Source organism: Dermacentor variabilis, chromosome 6, assembly GCF_050947875.1.
Source record: "Dermacentor variabilis isolate Ectoservices chromosome 6, ASM5094787v1, whole genome shotgun sequence".
Classification (NCBI taxonomy): Eukaryota; Metazoa; Arthropoda; class Arachnida; order Ixodida; family Ixodidae; genus Dermacentor; species Dermacentor variabilis.
In genome coordinates this window covers 157,531,837-157,546,383 of record NC_134573.1, presented here as the reverse complement: position 1 = coordinate 157,546,383, position 14,547 = coordinate 157,531,837, and the positions used below count along the sequence as shown (strand labels likewise).

General features: G+C 45.0%; 1 protein-coding gene across 1 annotated transcript; it reads right to left on the bottom strand.

The window, feature by feature from the left end:
- Positions 1-342: 342 nt before the first annotated feature.
- On the bottom strand, positions 343-14,207 carry Set (NAP domain-containing protein SET). Its single transcript, XM_075696379.1, has 6 exons — positions 13,841-14,207; positions 8,263-8,452; positions 4,928-5,106; positions 3,747-3,841; positions 3,052-3,146; positions 343-1,573 (listed from the first exon to the last, which is right to left on the bottom strand). The coding sequence occupies exons 1-6, from the start codon at positions 14,108-14,110 to the stop codon at positions 1,536-1,538; spliced, it is 867 nt and encodes a 288-aa protein (XP_075552494.1). The 5' UTR covers positions 14,111-14,207; the 3' UTR covers positions 343-1,535.
- Between the last annotated feature and the right edge of the window lie 340 nt (positions 14,208-14,547).

The window sequence follows — 14,547 nt, the reverse complement described above, 5'->3', positions numbered from 1 at the left end:
GATTTCGACCACCTGGAATTTTTTAATGTGCTTTTGCATTTCAACCTCATTGCAATGCGGCCACCATGGCCAGGATTAGATCCTATAACTTCGTGCTTAGCAGGCCAACACATTTCCGCCACTCTAGCAACCACGGCAGGTGGATCAAGAACATCTTCATCTAAGGCTTAAAGATATTGCATGAGAAGAAAAAAAAAAAAAAAAACTGCAGCAAATGCGAGGATGTAGTCCTAAGTTACGAGACATTACTTTCTCTTGTAGTTCACTTTGGTTACAACTGCAATCCATTTAAAGCTTAATTTTTTTTTGTTTTTAGAGAACAGACTAGAAAGCAGAAAGGAGTGAGGATGGAAAGCTTTTATTTTTATACTAATGACCATTACACCAATATAAAAATTCACACTGTGAAAAGGAGGAGGTCATTTCTTTCTCAGTATTTTTTTTATAAACCAAAACAAAACAATGGGAAAGAAAGGACTTCGGAAAAACAGAAATGCCACTTTTTTTTTCTTCCCGCAGAGGTGTGCAAGGCGAAATATTTGTCAAATTTACACTGCAATGGGACAAATGACGTGTTTAGGTGATAGGTTGTGGGGACCAGTGCTTTATAATTCCCACAAGGGATAGGCCAATGAAAAAAGGAAACAAAACCACTTCCCAGCCACACTGCTTATAGTAGCTCTGCAGTACAACTAAATATGTGGACTCCCCAACGAGTCCTTGTACATGACAATGTCCCATGCTTGTCTTGGTTTGGTAGCAGGCACACCTGCCCCGTCTCAAAGAGTTGTAACTCATGGAATGAAAAACCCTCCTTGCAGGTACTGGCGGAGCCACGCTTCCCAGTTCAGGGCTGCTGTAGCAACCGTGACCCCCAAAAAGCAAGAACAAGCCAATAGCATTGAATGCCACAACAGACCGATATTTTTAACATCTGCTGTAGACAATAGCTTACAAAAATAAGTAGCAAGCTAGATGCTCACTTGCCTATGTCCAGGCAGGTTAATGCTACCAAACCAAAACCAAGTGGCCCAATTCTGCCTTTCCTTCCTTTATAATGGCAGAACAGAAAGAGCAACTTATTGACAAAGAGAAAAACAGTTAAAAAAAAATGCTTAAACAAAGTTATGGAATTCTATGCACATGTGGTAAAAAGAAGAGGAAAAAAAAACAAAAACAAAGGAAACAACAAATGCTCTTTCTGGGACTCGAAGTCAGAGAAGAGAGGTCTGGCGGTGGTTGGTGGTGGTGGCGGTAGAGAAGGTAATGCATGCAGGTGTGTCACTTGTGTATTTGTGTGTGTACATGTGTTTCCACACGGCGCGTATGCCCACCTCATCTTGCCCCCGCATCTGAGTAATATTTGTTGTGGTGTGTGTGTGTGTCAGGCCCCCCTTCCCCACAGGGTGAAGAGATGAATGACTCAATGAATGAAGGCGGCAGGAGAGCGCTGTCTCCCCCTCCACGAGCCAGATGGCAGCACAGCTGTCCTCCCCTTTTGCCCCCTTCGACCCCCTGATGCGCACTTCCCAGGCTCAGTCGTCCCCGTCACCACCTTCCCCTTCCAGGTCCCCTGCAATAAAAAAGGGAGAAAGACGAGGATCATTGGCAGGTCTCTACGAAGATGTGTGTGGAATGCAATTTGCCATAGTTCACGTGCAGAATTTTAAACTTGGCTGCACACCCATATTGAAGGGGGGAAGTGGGTATTCTGAGCTTCATTAAGACCTCCTTTAACAAATTTAATGAAAATGACGACACCCAGGGAGCTCCAGGGGCATTGTGCACATGCGACGTGGTGCAAAGGTACAAGAGAGTTTCAATTTTACTCTCTACCACACTTCTGTAATGTATACACACACTCATGTATACATGCGGTGCATTGACAGCGAAGCTCAACAAAAACTTCAAGCAGTAGCGTCAACTCCTGCTCCTACTGACCGAAAATCGGTACTACTATATTGCATTGACAACACTGCTGCTGGAACAAATGAGCTGGATACGTGTGCTGAAAACATGACAGCGTGTGCTCAGAAGGCATCAACTTAGTGGCACTAGCCAGACATTTCTAGAGGCTACTAATGCAATAGCACTTACATGTATTCAAATATTTTGTGGTCTTCTATTATAAAAATAAGCTCACTGTTTTTCCAAGTTTGCTCGGAATCAAATTTTTGGTGCTTTTTAAAATTTCTGAAGCGTCACCTCAATCTTCAGAGCACATAGAACCATAATTTTAACGTAATTTTAACAGCTGCATGTAGCTACATGTGTGTACTACACAATGCTAGGAACGGATTTATTTGTCTTGTGAATTTTTAAAATCTGGCTACTAATTAGACATGATTTCCATGTCTGGAGATTGCTGTAAAGTTGGCAATTCCTGCAATATAAACACTTTAGCATGCCAATCTCTGTTGGCCAAATACATTGACAAGCTTACAAAATCTTGGGTGAAACAATCTCCGGATGTTGTGTAGGTCAACCGAGAATACCACCCCAGCTGCGTAGTCGACATACTGTGTTGTGTTCCAAGTGCAGTTCGAATACGATGGACTTTGTTTACAGTGCAGTGTTTAGCTGTTCTCTTCGACTTCACCACTATTTCACCGGTTTCACAACAATGCAAGCGAGTCAAGTGGAAAACAGACGTGAAAGATGACTACAATAAAACAGGAGGAGGCTGTATGCCAGGTGCTAAAAGGTCGTGTATTGCACACGCAGTTTTGATGTTTCACTAAAATTCAATCGCATGTGCGGCCGAGCGGCCTTTTTTTGCACGTTTACAGTTGTGCATACCATTACTGCAGCAAAAGGGCAATAATTGATATAACAAAGTAATGTGCATAATGAAGTCATTTTGGCTACTCTTCAACTTTGTTATAATGAAGTTGGAGTCTATTTCACCACTCCCACGAAGCTGAATTAATAGAAGTGAATGCGTATGTGTACAGCACTTTTCGCTGTCAATTACTAAGAAGAAATTACCAGTGCTACTTGTGTGGCGCATACATAAATCATGTCAGTTACATTAGGAATGGTATCACTTACCACCGTCATCCTCCCCCTCGTCATCTTCATCATCCTCATCCCCGTCACCTTCCTCTTCTACGACCACTACTGCATCGCCACCCTCCTCTTCATCACTGCAATACAGAAGCAACGATCAAACAGCCCCAAAGGCACAGCAGATTACAGGAAATGCCTGTGGAGGACAGGCAGGACAGAGCAAATGCAGCCACGCGCTTAATCACTTCTCAAGTTTGATTTTTCTACACAACAATACTTAAATAATAATTGTGGGGTTTTACGTGCCAAAACCACTTTCTGATTATGAGGCACGCCGTAGTGGAGGACTCCTGAAATTTCGACCACCTGGGGTTCTTTAACGTGCACCTAAATCTAAGTACACGGGTGTTTTCGCATTTGGCCCCCATCGAAATGCGGCCGCCGTGGCCGGAATTCGATCCCGCTACCTCGTGCTCAGCAGCCTAACACCATAGCCACTGAGCAACCACGGCGGGTACAACAATACTTCACATTCCCAGACGGCATGTGCAAGGTACAATATTCGAGCATCCTTTGAAAAGTTCCTGCAACTGAAGAGCTACAGGCATCTTGAGAACGAAGCATTAGAAGCAAGAGGAACACTTATTGCACAAATGTGCCAGAAAAGTTGTGGGCAGCAATCAATGACTAAAAAAGCAGCAAGACGAGCTCCACAACAATATAAGACATGCACTCACCTCTCGTCTTCATCACCCTCGAGTCCATTTTCGACTTCAATGTCCGGAACAAGGAAGTACTGAAGGGGGTTCGGCCACATATCGTCCTTGATCACCTGCACAGGATGCACGTAACAGTATTGGCACACCTGCAAACCTGCACCTTATCAATTTCACAGTTCACAGGGACCTTGAGTGACATTAACCTATTTGTCACATAAGTTTACCATATTTGACCTCTGTTGTGGACTTGTTTATGGCACTTGAGGCGGCGGCCAACGCATGGGTTGCCAAATTTTAGCCGTGATTGAGTACTGGGGCAGAATTGGGTGCCCAAAATTGATCGTCCGAGAAATGCCCCCATTTCAAGCAAACCGGTTTCAATACCACGCAGTAGAATGAGCATGAGGAAATATTTGGCGTCGCTGGAATTGCCAAATGACGCCCATTTCCTAGGACAATCACTTTCGAAGATGCAATCGCTCCCACGAGGGTTCGCATGGTACAGCATTGGGCTCGTCTACAGGTACGTGTTCAACACACACACTAGCAACGGCATGCTCGGCACTGCAGAAACTATCTTGCTTGAACACTGGTTCGTCCAGTGCTGATGCATGTGAAATCTCACTTTCATTTTGCAGTGTGTTTCCTGTCTGTGCTGCCTACCCGCACCGAAATTCTCACAAAAGCAAATTGTTCTGCATTCCCTGTCGCTTTTCATTATTGCAAATTGCAACTTTTTACAGTAAATGACCAGGAGAAAGCACACCGCACCTGTCATAACCAACTCTTGGTCTCAGTGTCCGAAAACACTGGTGAACAGGAAAAAGTGAATGTGCAACCTGGATAGTAGCAGCACATTCCGAGGACAGCATCATGGGGCACAATAGAGGTAGCTGCCCAAGACTATTTATACAGCATAAAAGCAAACCAGAGCAGTGAGCCGTGGTACAGAGTGCTAGCTGCGGATTCGCAAGTAAGCCAATGTTTCTACTGCAACTGTTCACATTGTAACAAATCCGTAAATCTCTGCGATGCAGATTTCTTGGTGAGCCACAGATACTGCACTAGGTACGCATAAACCACCAAAGATGTTGGTTAAGACATGCAGACGTGCCATGATGAGTTACTAACACATGCCACTAAACAAAATAGCAAGCACCATGAATGCCTACACTTGGGAAAGAATGAAGGGAGCATACCTCGGCAATGTCATCGGCAGACGCATCCCCGTGGTCGGTGAACCAGTTGAAGAAGGTGCGCGGCTGCTCGTGCGCCCTCTTGCGACTGCTCTTCATCTGCGACTGCCGCTGCTTGTGCCGCTTGGTCAAGTCCATGTCCTCCTTCCACTTGATAGGCGTCGACTGGGATGCTGGGTCCCCTAAAACCACACATTCAAAGGGTGAACAGTTCGCCATTGTCGGCCCACCCCCTCCCAATTTCCAAAGGGCTATAGGACTGGAGAAAAATTAAAATTGCATTCAGGGAGCTTAACATGCCAAACCCAGCAATTATGAGGCACTCTAGTAGTGCATTCTGTCCAACTGAGGTCTTTTAACATGCGTGCAATACTTGGTATGGTGTATTTGTGTTCCACCCTTGATCTCAATGCAACGCCAGTCACTGAGCTACTGCAAGCAGGCGAGACAGGGGAAAAGAAATCAAATGACTTGCTAACCAATTTACTCATTTTATTTTAAGGCATTAATTGCAAATGCAAAGCACGTGTGCCAGGTAGACAAAGTGCGTGCAAACACAAAAGCAATGAAGGCTAGAAAAGCATTCCCAGTGTACAAAAGAAATCTAACACTGCACTATTCAAATCAGTCGGTATACAGCTTGAATGGCACTAGTACTATTCCAAATATTCAAGCCCCCGAAAATTCCTGCCGTTGGATGTTTACAGTCAGCCTCGCCACAGTACAGCCCTGCTATGCAGCAAACACAGAGGATGCATTGCAGTAAAGCACATTTGCCATGCAGTGAAGCGCATATATAAAAAAAGTATAAAGTGTTCACTGTCATGGGGTCACTACTGGTGCTTATGTCTACCGGACACTATCAGCTTAAGTACCCACACTGTACTGCCTCTTCATGCATCTGGACGCCAGACACCAGGTGGAAACCTTTGTCTGCCACTAATCTGGCTAAGTACATAAATTTTTTTCAAAAGTAAAAATTTGACCAAGTAGGAAGCTTGGCAGTGTTCTTAGGCCCTCACTCTAAACAGCTGTGTACCACCAGGATGATTCAATGGCAAGCTAGGTTAAAACCCTGGCTTTGGAAGAAGCAAGAAAAATTTCAACATCAAAGAACTGTTTTTTCTAATAGCGGCTGCTGAGGAGGCTCAATCCACGCCAACACCATGGAAAGACTGACAAGATCAGCCTGGAGCAATTCACTGCCACAACAAGCACAGGTTGAAAGATATGCGCACGGTGAAATTTTAGGCGAATGAGTAGACCGGTGTGTGCATGGTGCGTGCATGGGGCCAATTTCTGGCTTGACTTGCAAAAAAGATACCCGCCAATACCGGACACTAGTGTGTGAGTAAGCAGCTCTTTTGAGTGTCTGAAGGAACTGCGACATGCAGGAGGATGTTGCTGCTCACCAAACATGTCGAGCAGATATCTTTCGTTACGGCAACATTAAATAACTGCAGTTACGATACTGTCAAGCAAAAGTGTTGCACTCGAAAATTTTGTTGACCACAAAGCACAATTTCCCTGTGCTTGTCTTTTTCCACACCTGTGGAGAGAAAAGTTACGCAACCAATCCCAAAGCTTGCACAAAGGAATAGCTGTTACAATGTCACTCAGGATTTCATGCTCATTCCCTCACACACGTGACAATGTGGTGTTAAAAGTGCTTTACCATACCACCCACCACTGTGCTAAATAAATTTTTTGCATGTGCTTTGTAAAGACCCTGACAAGATAATGTGCCCATCAGGCATGTAGCAACACAAATGAGGATGAAGCACCAGCACAGGGTGCAATATCCAAGAGGATGGTTGCAAATCTTTCTGTGTGCAACACCACAAATAGAGCCAAGGCTATTGGCATTGGCACTGAGTGCTCTGGTTGCAACCAAAAATTGCTCTCCGGCATTTCTTTTCGATTACCACTGCAGACCCTCACAAATTAAGGACATAAGCATGATTGGAGATCATTGTTTGAAACATGCATTCAGTTTGCATTGCTTTGCGTCACACGACTGGCCCAGGCTGCAGCAGCGAGGCCAATCGTGCGAGGCAAAACTGAACTCATACTGAACGAGTTTCAAACAACGATCTCCGATCGCGCCCAATGTCACTTGAACATAACTTGCTAATACTTGTGCACCTTAACGCTTTCCCTATTGCAAAAAAAATTAAGTTTTACCAAATTTACCGGACATTTTCTTTCACTCAGTTGTAGCTTTTTGTGTAAAGCTGCACGATTATTTCAATTGAATTGGGTTCCATTTATTTCACAAATTGCAGAAGAAAGTTCTGCTTCACTGCATGGCCCTAGTGTCTTGCAAGGAAGTCTTTTGCAGAGCTTGATACACTATGAAGAGAATACAAAGAAAAGACCTAAGGGTGCAAAAACATGTACATGAATAGTGGCTACTTTTCTGCAGCTCCTAAAGCAGTTAGTAAGCAGTCTTTGTACAGTAGGTGCAGCGCAGAGACCAGCTCCACACTATTCAGACTCCCCAAATGAGAACATCTCCCTTCCTGTTTCCGTGCAGAACTTTACAGAGCTGTTTGATGAAGAGCCGTCAAAATACATTTACGTGCGCTTTGACTGCTCCGTTTAAAGGAGGCAACCATGCTGTATGCAGGGGTGTCAGAGGCAGCAATATACTGAAAGGTGAGACAAATGGCAGTGTGGCCATCTAGTGTCAGGAATCGCAACTAGATGCAACAGGATGAGTGGTCATCATGGGTTACACTGGTACAAATTTTATGATTATACTCGTTAAGAGAAGGTAAAAGGTTAAAGCACTGCCGATGCTATTAACATGCTCCAATCCATCAAGATTCGTGTAGTGCTGATAGCACCTGAGAATAGCAAGGTTGGGCTTTGTTATTGATGCAAGATAAGGCTTACTTAGGCAAATTATCACTTGCAAATAATAAAGAAACCGGTGAAAAAATAAGAAGCTTGTGCACTGCTTGCCTGAAGAATAGAAATACTAACTCACCCAGAAAAACCATTCAATAACTATGAGAAGCTCGTCCTTGTGTTTCTTCTATTCTTCGTCCGTTTCTTTGCGTACAAAAAGTTTTAAGCCCACTCCCGCAGAAATTGCAGCAGCCACCGCAAAATGAGAAATGGAGAGCAGGCGGACAGCAAGCAATGAGATAACGAAAGGCATTGGAAATTCATGCCGTTACATTGCTTTATGCTTTAGCAGCAGACTACACAAGCGCCAACGGGCTACATTCACACAACCAAGTCCCATTTTAAATGTTTTCTATTATAAAAAGGAACTCTGGCCTCATACCCTGTCAAACGAAACCTTACAACGCTGATGTAAACCAACTTACCAGAAGAACCAAGGTGGAACTCCTTGATGAGCACATCATTCTCAAAGTAAGGATTCTCATCAAAGTAGAACTTGATCCTGTAGCCAGACTTGATGTCCTCAAACTCTTCCACCTCAAGCTTAGACAGGAAGTGCAAGCTCTCTTCCTCCTCCTCATCAAGGATGGCGGAGATCTGTGGATGGTTCACAAACTGCGCGTGCACAATGCTCCGTCAAGGAATCGACAGCAGTGCAGTCCACATACATAGGTGCCCAAGGCATCCTTAAGATCAAAAACGCGATGTGCCTGCCCCATATGATTTGAATGGTGGTGCAGGATTCTGATGGCACCAGCAATTTTTCTGTAGCCCTTAAGGAGGGATGGATAGCGGACTTAATATTCAGCTACAACTGCCCCTAACATTGCAATTTTGCAAAGTAGTTGAACATTGACTGTTTCAATAACTGTAGCTTATACCACTGTATAGTAAAAAGTACATACCAAAAACTCAAATTTTAAGCCATGCTCTTAGACAAGACGGTTCATGATTTGAGTATTGTAACAGCACTAACACATGCATCCACAAAATAACAAGGACGAGACACAAGCACTTGTGTCTAGTCATTGTTACTTTGTGGATGCATGTGTTAGCACTGTTACAATTTTCAAATCAAGTATGCACCAACTCGCCCAGAAAGAAGTTTTAACAAACCTGTTCAGCAGGTGCCAAAAGCATTCAAGAATTCACAAAAATAACCTATTTGGAAAGTACTGCGGTTGCAGAGAAAATATTTGCTTTGTCAGCACAATTGCTGCTTCGAGAAAACATACTTTGAAGTATTCCTGGCCAGCTGTCCTAAAACACTCTTGCTGTGCAATCCGAGCTTGCTTTGTTCACATTACCTTTTGAATACCCTTTCTTTCACTCGTCTTTGTCTTCCTCCTTTTAGTAGACGCATGAAAGTGATTATCCTAGCATATCTTGCTTGGTCCATCCTGTCAGCACAGCATCACAAAACGCACTTAGTTCAACACTAAGGGGCCCAAACTTGCCTTTTGGCATTGTTCCATCACCATACAAATTAACTGCATCATAAACACCTCCTTTCACTATGGATGCACTAACAAATGGTTTTTGGGCACCTGCAACAAATTAAGTATTCTCACAGAAAATATCACTATTATGCAATCTCTGGGGTGTATATGGTACTGAAAAGTTTTAAGCAACTGCAAAAATTTATTTTTAAATCAATAATAAAGCCAACACCACAGCCCGTCGTACAAACTTGTGTAGCGAGCAGTCTGGATGTAACGGGGAGGGGCGCGTTTGGCACCATCCTTAAATACCTTCGGGTGCATATCTGAAGATGTGTGCTGTGTGCTTGCTCATGCTGTTACCTTCTTTGGCTGTGCCGTGGGAATGCCACGAATTCAAAAAACAATCCCATGCTCCTCTCCTGGCTATTCTGATACCTACTTTCCATGTGATGTCAACAGGGTGCTCCAGGCAACCACAACAGGGCTAAAAGCTGTCAGCTGGTCACATGTCGAGGAACGACAGCACCAATATAGCAAGAGCCAACAGTGTGTTATGAGAACAGAGGGTTACCTCGCCCACTGTGCACCACCAAGCCTTTTTTTTATGAAGCTTCTATTTAGTCAGCCTTAAGTGGAGAGCAATTTAGGGTGCACAATGGAGGAGCCTTTCTTCTGGCATGTGGATGCAACCAGCAGCTTTGACGTTCCCTGCAGTCATGCAAAAGGTGGGAGGCAAGTGGTGTTGTTCTGGCTGCACGAACTTCAGCCCTCACCATCCGAACACAGTTTGAGCCAATATCGATCGTGTTCAGCCGAGGTAAAGCCCATATGTCACAGTCGCGTAGTTCATGCATCTGCTGCTGGAGACCCAAGCAATTGACCTGAAGCTAATTAAGCTATCAGGATGAAGAAAACTCCTGCTGTAGTTCAACTTTGCCCATACGTATTTGAAATAATCCAGTTCGTACAGTGAACACAAAAAAAGTGAGGTGCGACAACATGGAGCAGTATCGACATCGGTATGTTGACATTTTCGACGAAAAGCTGCCCGCCGCACTCACCGGCACTTCCTTAAATGAGACTACAAAGATGGGCGTATTTTTACATATTGTCATGCTGACTCATTATTTGGCTTCAGAGGTGCAATGCTTGAGAGCAAGCATAGGCCCCTTTGATACAGCAGCGTTAACTATCACCTCGTGCAGCTGCCAACGGTGCCTATACTGGAATCGGCGTTTCCGCAAGAAAACTACGCGATCTCCAAGTGAACGATCATATGCGCAAAGTCCTCATTTATGTCTACTTTACAGAACATATTGCGTGCATAAAAGAGAATATGAAGAATGATAAGCAGGCAGCATAACACTCCCGTACTACAGTCTCCCACTCTCTGTTTTCAAAGGTGCGTGGTCGCTCATATCAACGCGATTCGGAGTGATGCAACAGTGCTTACATGCTCAAAATTCGCCTGTTTTGATATGCTGACATTAATGTCAACAATGAGCGGCTAGTATATCTCAAGCAAACGACGAGTGGTCATTGCACCTGCCAATGTAAACAAATGCACCGTTCGGTGCTTTGAACTGTCAGCGGAGCTTTTGCGAGATAATAAGTGCAGAAAGTCGTGCTTCACATCTTACAGTGAGCATGCAAAGCGTTTCCCTGAGAAAGGGTAGAACACCTGATAGCAAGCAGCGCATATAATATCAGTGGTTTGGGCTTTGGCTACCCTTGGGCTTCATGTTGCAGCATGATATGTAGCGCATGGGCGATGGATGGCTCTCGTGGTGGTGGGCCCAAATGTGAACGGCGATGCATGGCTATCAAATTCGTCAGAATCATACCTGTCAATATTTGACAGATACAAAGAGCTGGTGCAGTTGACATTGTCACCCGAAGATGCAGCGCGGTCATGATTCAGCTGAGCATCTGCTCTTCGCTGCCAGCGGGCGAAACCTGCATGCCTTGCACGGCTTCCCCAGTCGACACAATCGTGATGTCACACGAAGAGGTTTGCTCAGCTGCTTGGTCAGTTTTCAGTTCTGCTTATTTAAAATTATTTTCGAATTTGTGAAGCAATTCTATGAGACACGTGACCGGGGGGGTCTCACAAACCTAAATATGCCATTACCCTGACATGGCCAAAAAATTGCCGGAGTTGCACTTTTAAGGGAATCTGTCAGGGGGCACCAGATAAGTTAATAGCCTACAAGGCAAGGGAACCTACCAAAAGCTCTGCATTTTGTCAACAAATCCAAGAAAAAATATATGCTTGAAGACATACATTTGTTGCTGTGATAAGTAGGCACAGTTGTTTCATCGTGTATTGCACATAAATGACAGCTGCCGGAAGACCTCTAGAGGTGGTACAAATGGCTACATATAAGCGAACTTGTTAGTGTGGTCTTATGTGTTAGCTACTCATTAACACTGCTGCCAAAGTCTACAAAGCTTAGGAGGACTCGCAAAGAAAGGTTTGTTTAAGACGTTTTCGTATATTAAGAACTGGCAGCAGAAACAATCTACGAAGTAATATTGCTGCAACCTCCTTAATGTGCATTGGCTTTGCTTTGCCAGTAGGGGGGTGGAGCTTTCACAACAGGGCTATTATCTATCCACTCCACCATGGAAATTACACTTTAAGAGGTAAGCACAAGTCCTGCATATTTAAGACCACAGTTAAAAACCTTCCAGAAAGTAAAAATTAATGCAAGTGTATTGCTATGTGCATATTTTGTTAGCAATTATGCAAATAAGAGATCAGCCAGTTTGTCTTTAGATAATTTACATGAGAGAGAAAGCCAAAAACATCCATTGCTTACAAATAAATGGGTTGATCAGGAATTCCATCAGTTCCTGCCTAAATGTTACTTTGTCTTGCAATTGGGAGATGTTGACTAAACAGCTTTTAGGAAAAGTTTGCATCTGCAGCCCTTAAAGCTTCAAAATCAGCTGCATCTAACGCCCGTTCGTACAATTTACGATTATTAGGATTTCAGTCTGAATGTCCAGTCACAGTAATCCTACTTTGCTGTTCCTGTCCTATACGTGATGATCACTGTAACGAGTTTTCAATAAAAGCATTGAGAAATGCTCCGACAACAGGCATAAAAAAATGTTACAAAAATGAATAAATGCACTAGTTGGCCAATTAAACCACTAACAACGAATTTGAACACTATTGCTGCCCAAACTAACCAGCAGTAACATGTTATCACATGGTTACCACATGTTCATATATTACACCACCGTGAAATTGAGCAAGTCCACGCTTGCTTAACACTCGCCTCCAACTGTTATAAAAGGACGAGCCCTTACGTTAACAGAATGCCGAATGAGTTTAATTTCGCTGTCGAATTCGGCAGGTTTCGCGTATTAGTCGCAGTCTGCTCCAAAATGGGCTACACCGATTAACGCGTCTGGCAACACTGCGGCCGGCAACCACGCGCTCGTCACGAGTCCCCTCGCGACGTTTTCCAATTCACGCCTGCAAACACATCCCGCAGTTAGGCACCTCCGAGGCCGAATGCGCAAGAAATATCGAACAGCGCACGTTCAGAAATAAAGGTAGTTACGCTGAAGGCGTGAACAGACCACATCGTTAAATCGCGGCACACAACGTGGACGAGACGGCATGCTAAGTACTTCACGGCGGTGAGCAGCGGATCCCGAACACGCGGTAGCGCACACTACCGCAACCCGACATCGCGTTCTAGGCCGCCGCCATGGCGCGAAACAACGCTGTACCTCCGGCGGCAGACAGCAAATAAATAAAAAAATGACTAAAAGATCGTTCAATTCGAAGGGTGGCACCGGTGAATAGAACGCAGAAGCGCGGCCCGCTCTTCTAGACAGCGTCAACCACCCCCTGCATCCCATCTCCAGACCTCGAAAATAGCATTACATTACGTCGAGAAATCTGCTAAAGCGATTGGAACGTGGATCGCGCTAAACTATGCTTACGCTACGTATATGCTTTCGACACGGAGAACATGCCAACACGTCGTGATAAGCAAGTGCGCAAAGCAATCCACGCTGCCAGCACACCAAAGCGTGCACCCCCCCGTACAAAAACATGGACGTCGCTGGCACGTTAGGCTTAGCGGCTGAAAACAAACGAATCCACCACGAAATATTCTCGACGTGCAGCAATGCGATGATTCCGTTGCGGAAAGAAGGTTTCCAGATCACCACAGACAACTAGAGAACGAACGGCTGCGCATTTTACTATCAGAAGCCGGATAATTTGAGTCCCCTTTCGCGTCTCGACGCCGGCTACCGGGCAACGCAGGGCATTGGCGGGAAGACTGGTAACACGTTTCACGCAAATACAAGTTGGAGTCGGAAACGATGAGCACTCCGACACCTCGTGCGCAGCAAAAACACGCAAGCACGCTGCCGATAAAAACGACGCTCCCGACACCTTATTACTTAACCCCGCGCGCGAAAACGTGCATCGAACAAAGCATGTGCCAGCTCAGGCAGCAACCGGGTGCACCATATTAGGCTTAACACTCGAACAAATCTCGCATGCAAAGGCACATTTACCAGGAAAGGATACGGCTGTCACCCAGAAATTCGGAATCTTCTTGATTAAGTCGTTCCTCTTCTCGAAGAACGGTTTCCTCAACTTGTTGTACTTCTGTTCCACCTTCAAGATCTCCTCGCTGGCTTTCTCGTTGAGCGCGTCTATCTCATTCTGACAGGCGTCGATTTCTTCCAGCGCCTTCTGCGTCTCAGCGTCGTAATCCCTGCTCTCGTCGCCGTCGCCCGACGCCGCGGACCCTTCAGCTTTCTTCGCCTTCTTCGGTGCCGGCGCGCTGGTAGACATCGTGAACGGTGGCCCGCGACTACGACAAATCACACAAATTCGGGCTCCACACTGCTCAGCTTCGACGAGTCTCGCAAGAGAAGACTGACTTCCCAGTGCGCATGCGTGAAGTCAAATCAGCCCCGTATGCAAGGCGTGTTCCCATTCGCTCCGCGGTCCCTCTAACGTGTAATATCATTGGCTCGCTGGACAAACGTAGTGACGCCGTAGGTTGCATATTACCATATTACAAGACGCGCGGCGATTTCGCGATTTTATGTGGTTTAAGGTTTACTCACAGAATGTCCTCAGTATTTTGTTGAAAGCCTCGCTTTTCCATGAATTATTGTGGAGCTGATTACTATCGTAAATTTTTTGTTATTTTTGCGCGCGAGAACACACCCGACATCATATTTTGCTCGTATTTCTACCCACCGCAAGATGCTTATATCTTGCGC

What these genes read in the sequence shown, in the direction of transcription:
- Set (XM_075696379.1), bottom strand. Translation starts at nt 14,110, where the DNA reads ATGTCTACCAGCGCGCCGGCACCGAAGAAGGCGAAGAAAGCTGAAGGG. An exon ending in GTTCCACCTTGGTTCTTCTG is followed by an intron (nt 5,107 to 8,262) that starts GTAAGTTGGTTT and finishes GTGTGGTTTTAG; the next exon opens with GGGACCCAGCATCCCAGTCG. An exon ending in CTGCCGATGACATTGCCGAG is followed by an intron (nt 3,842 to 4,927) that starts GTATGCTCCCTT and finishes CATCCTGTGCAG; the next exon opens with GTGATCAAGGACGATATGTG.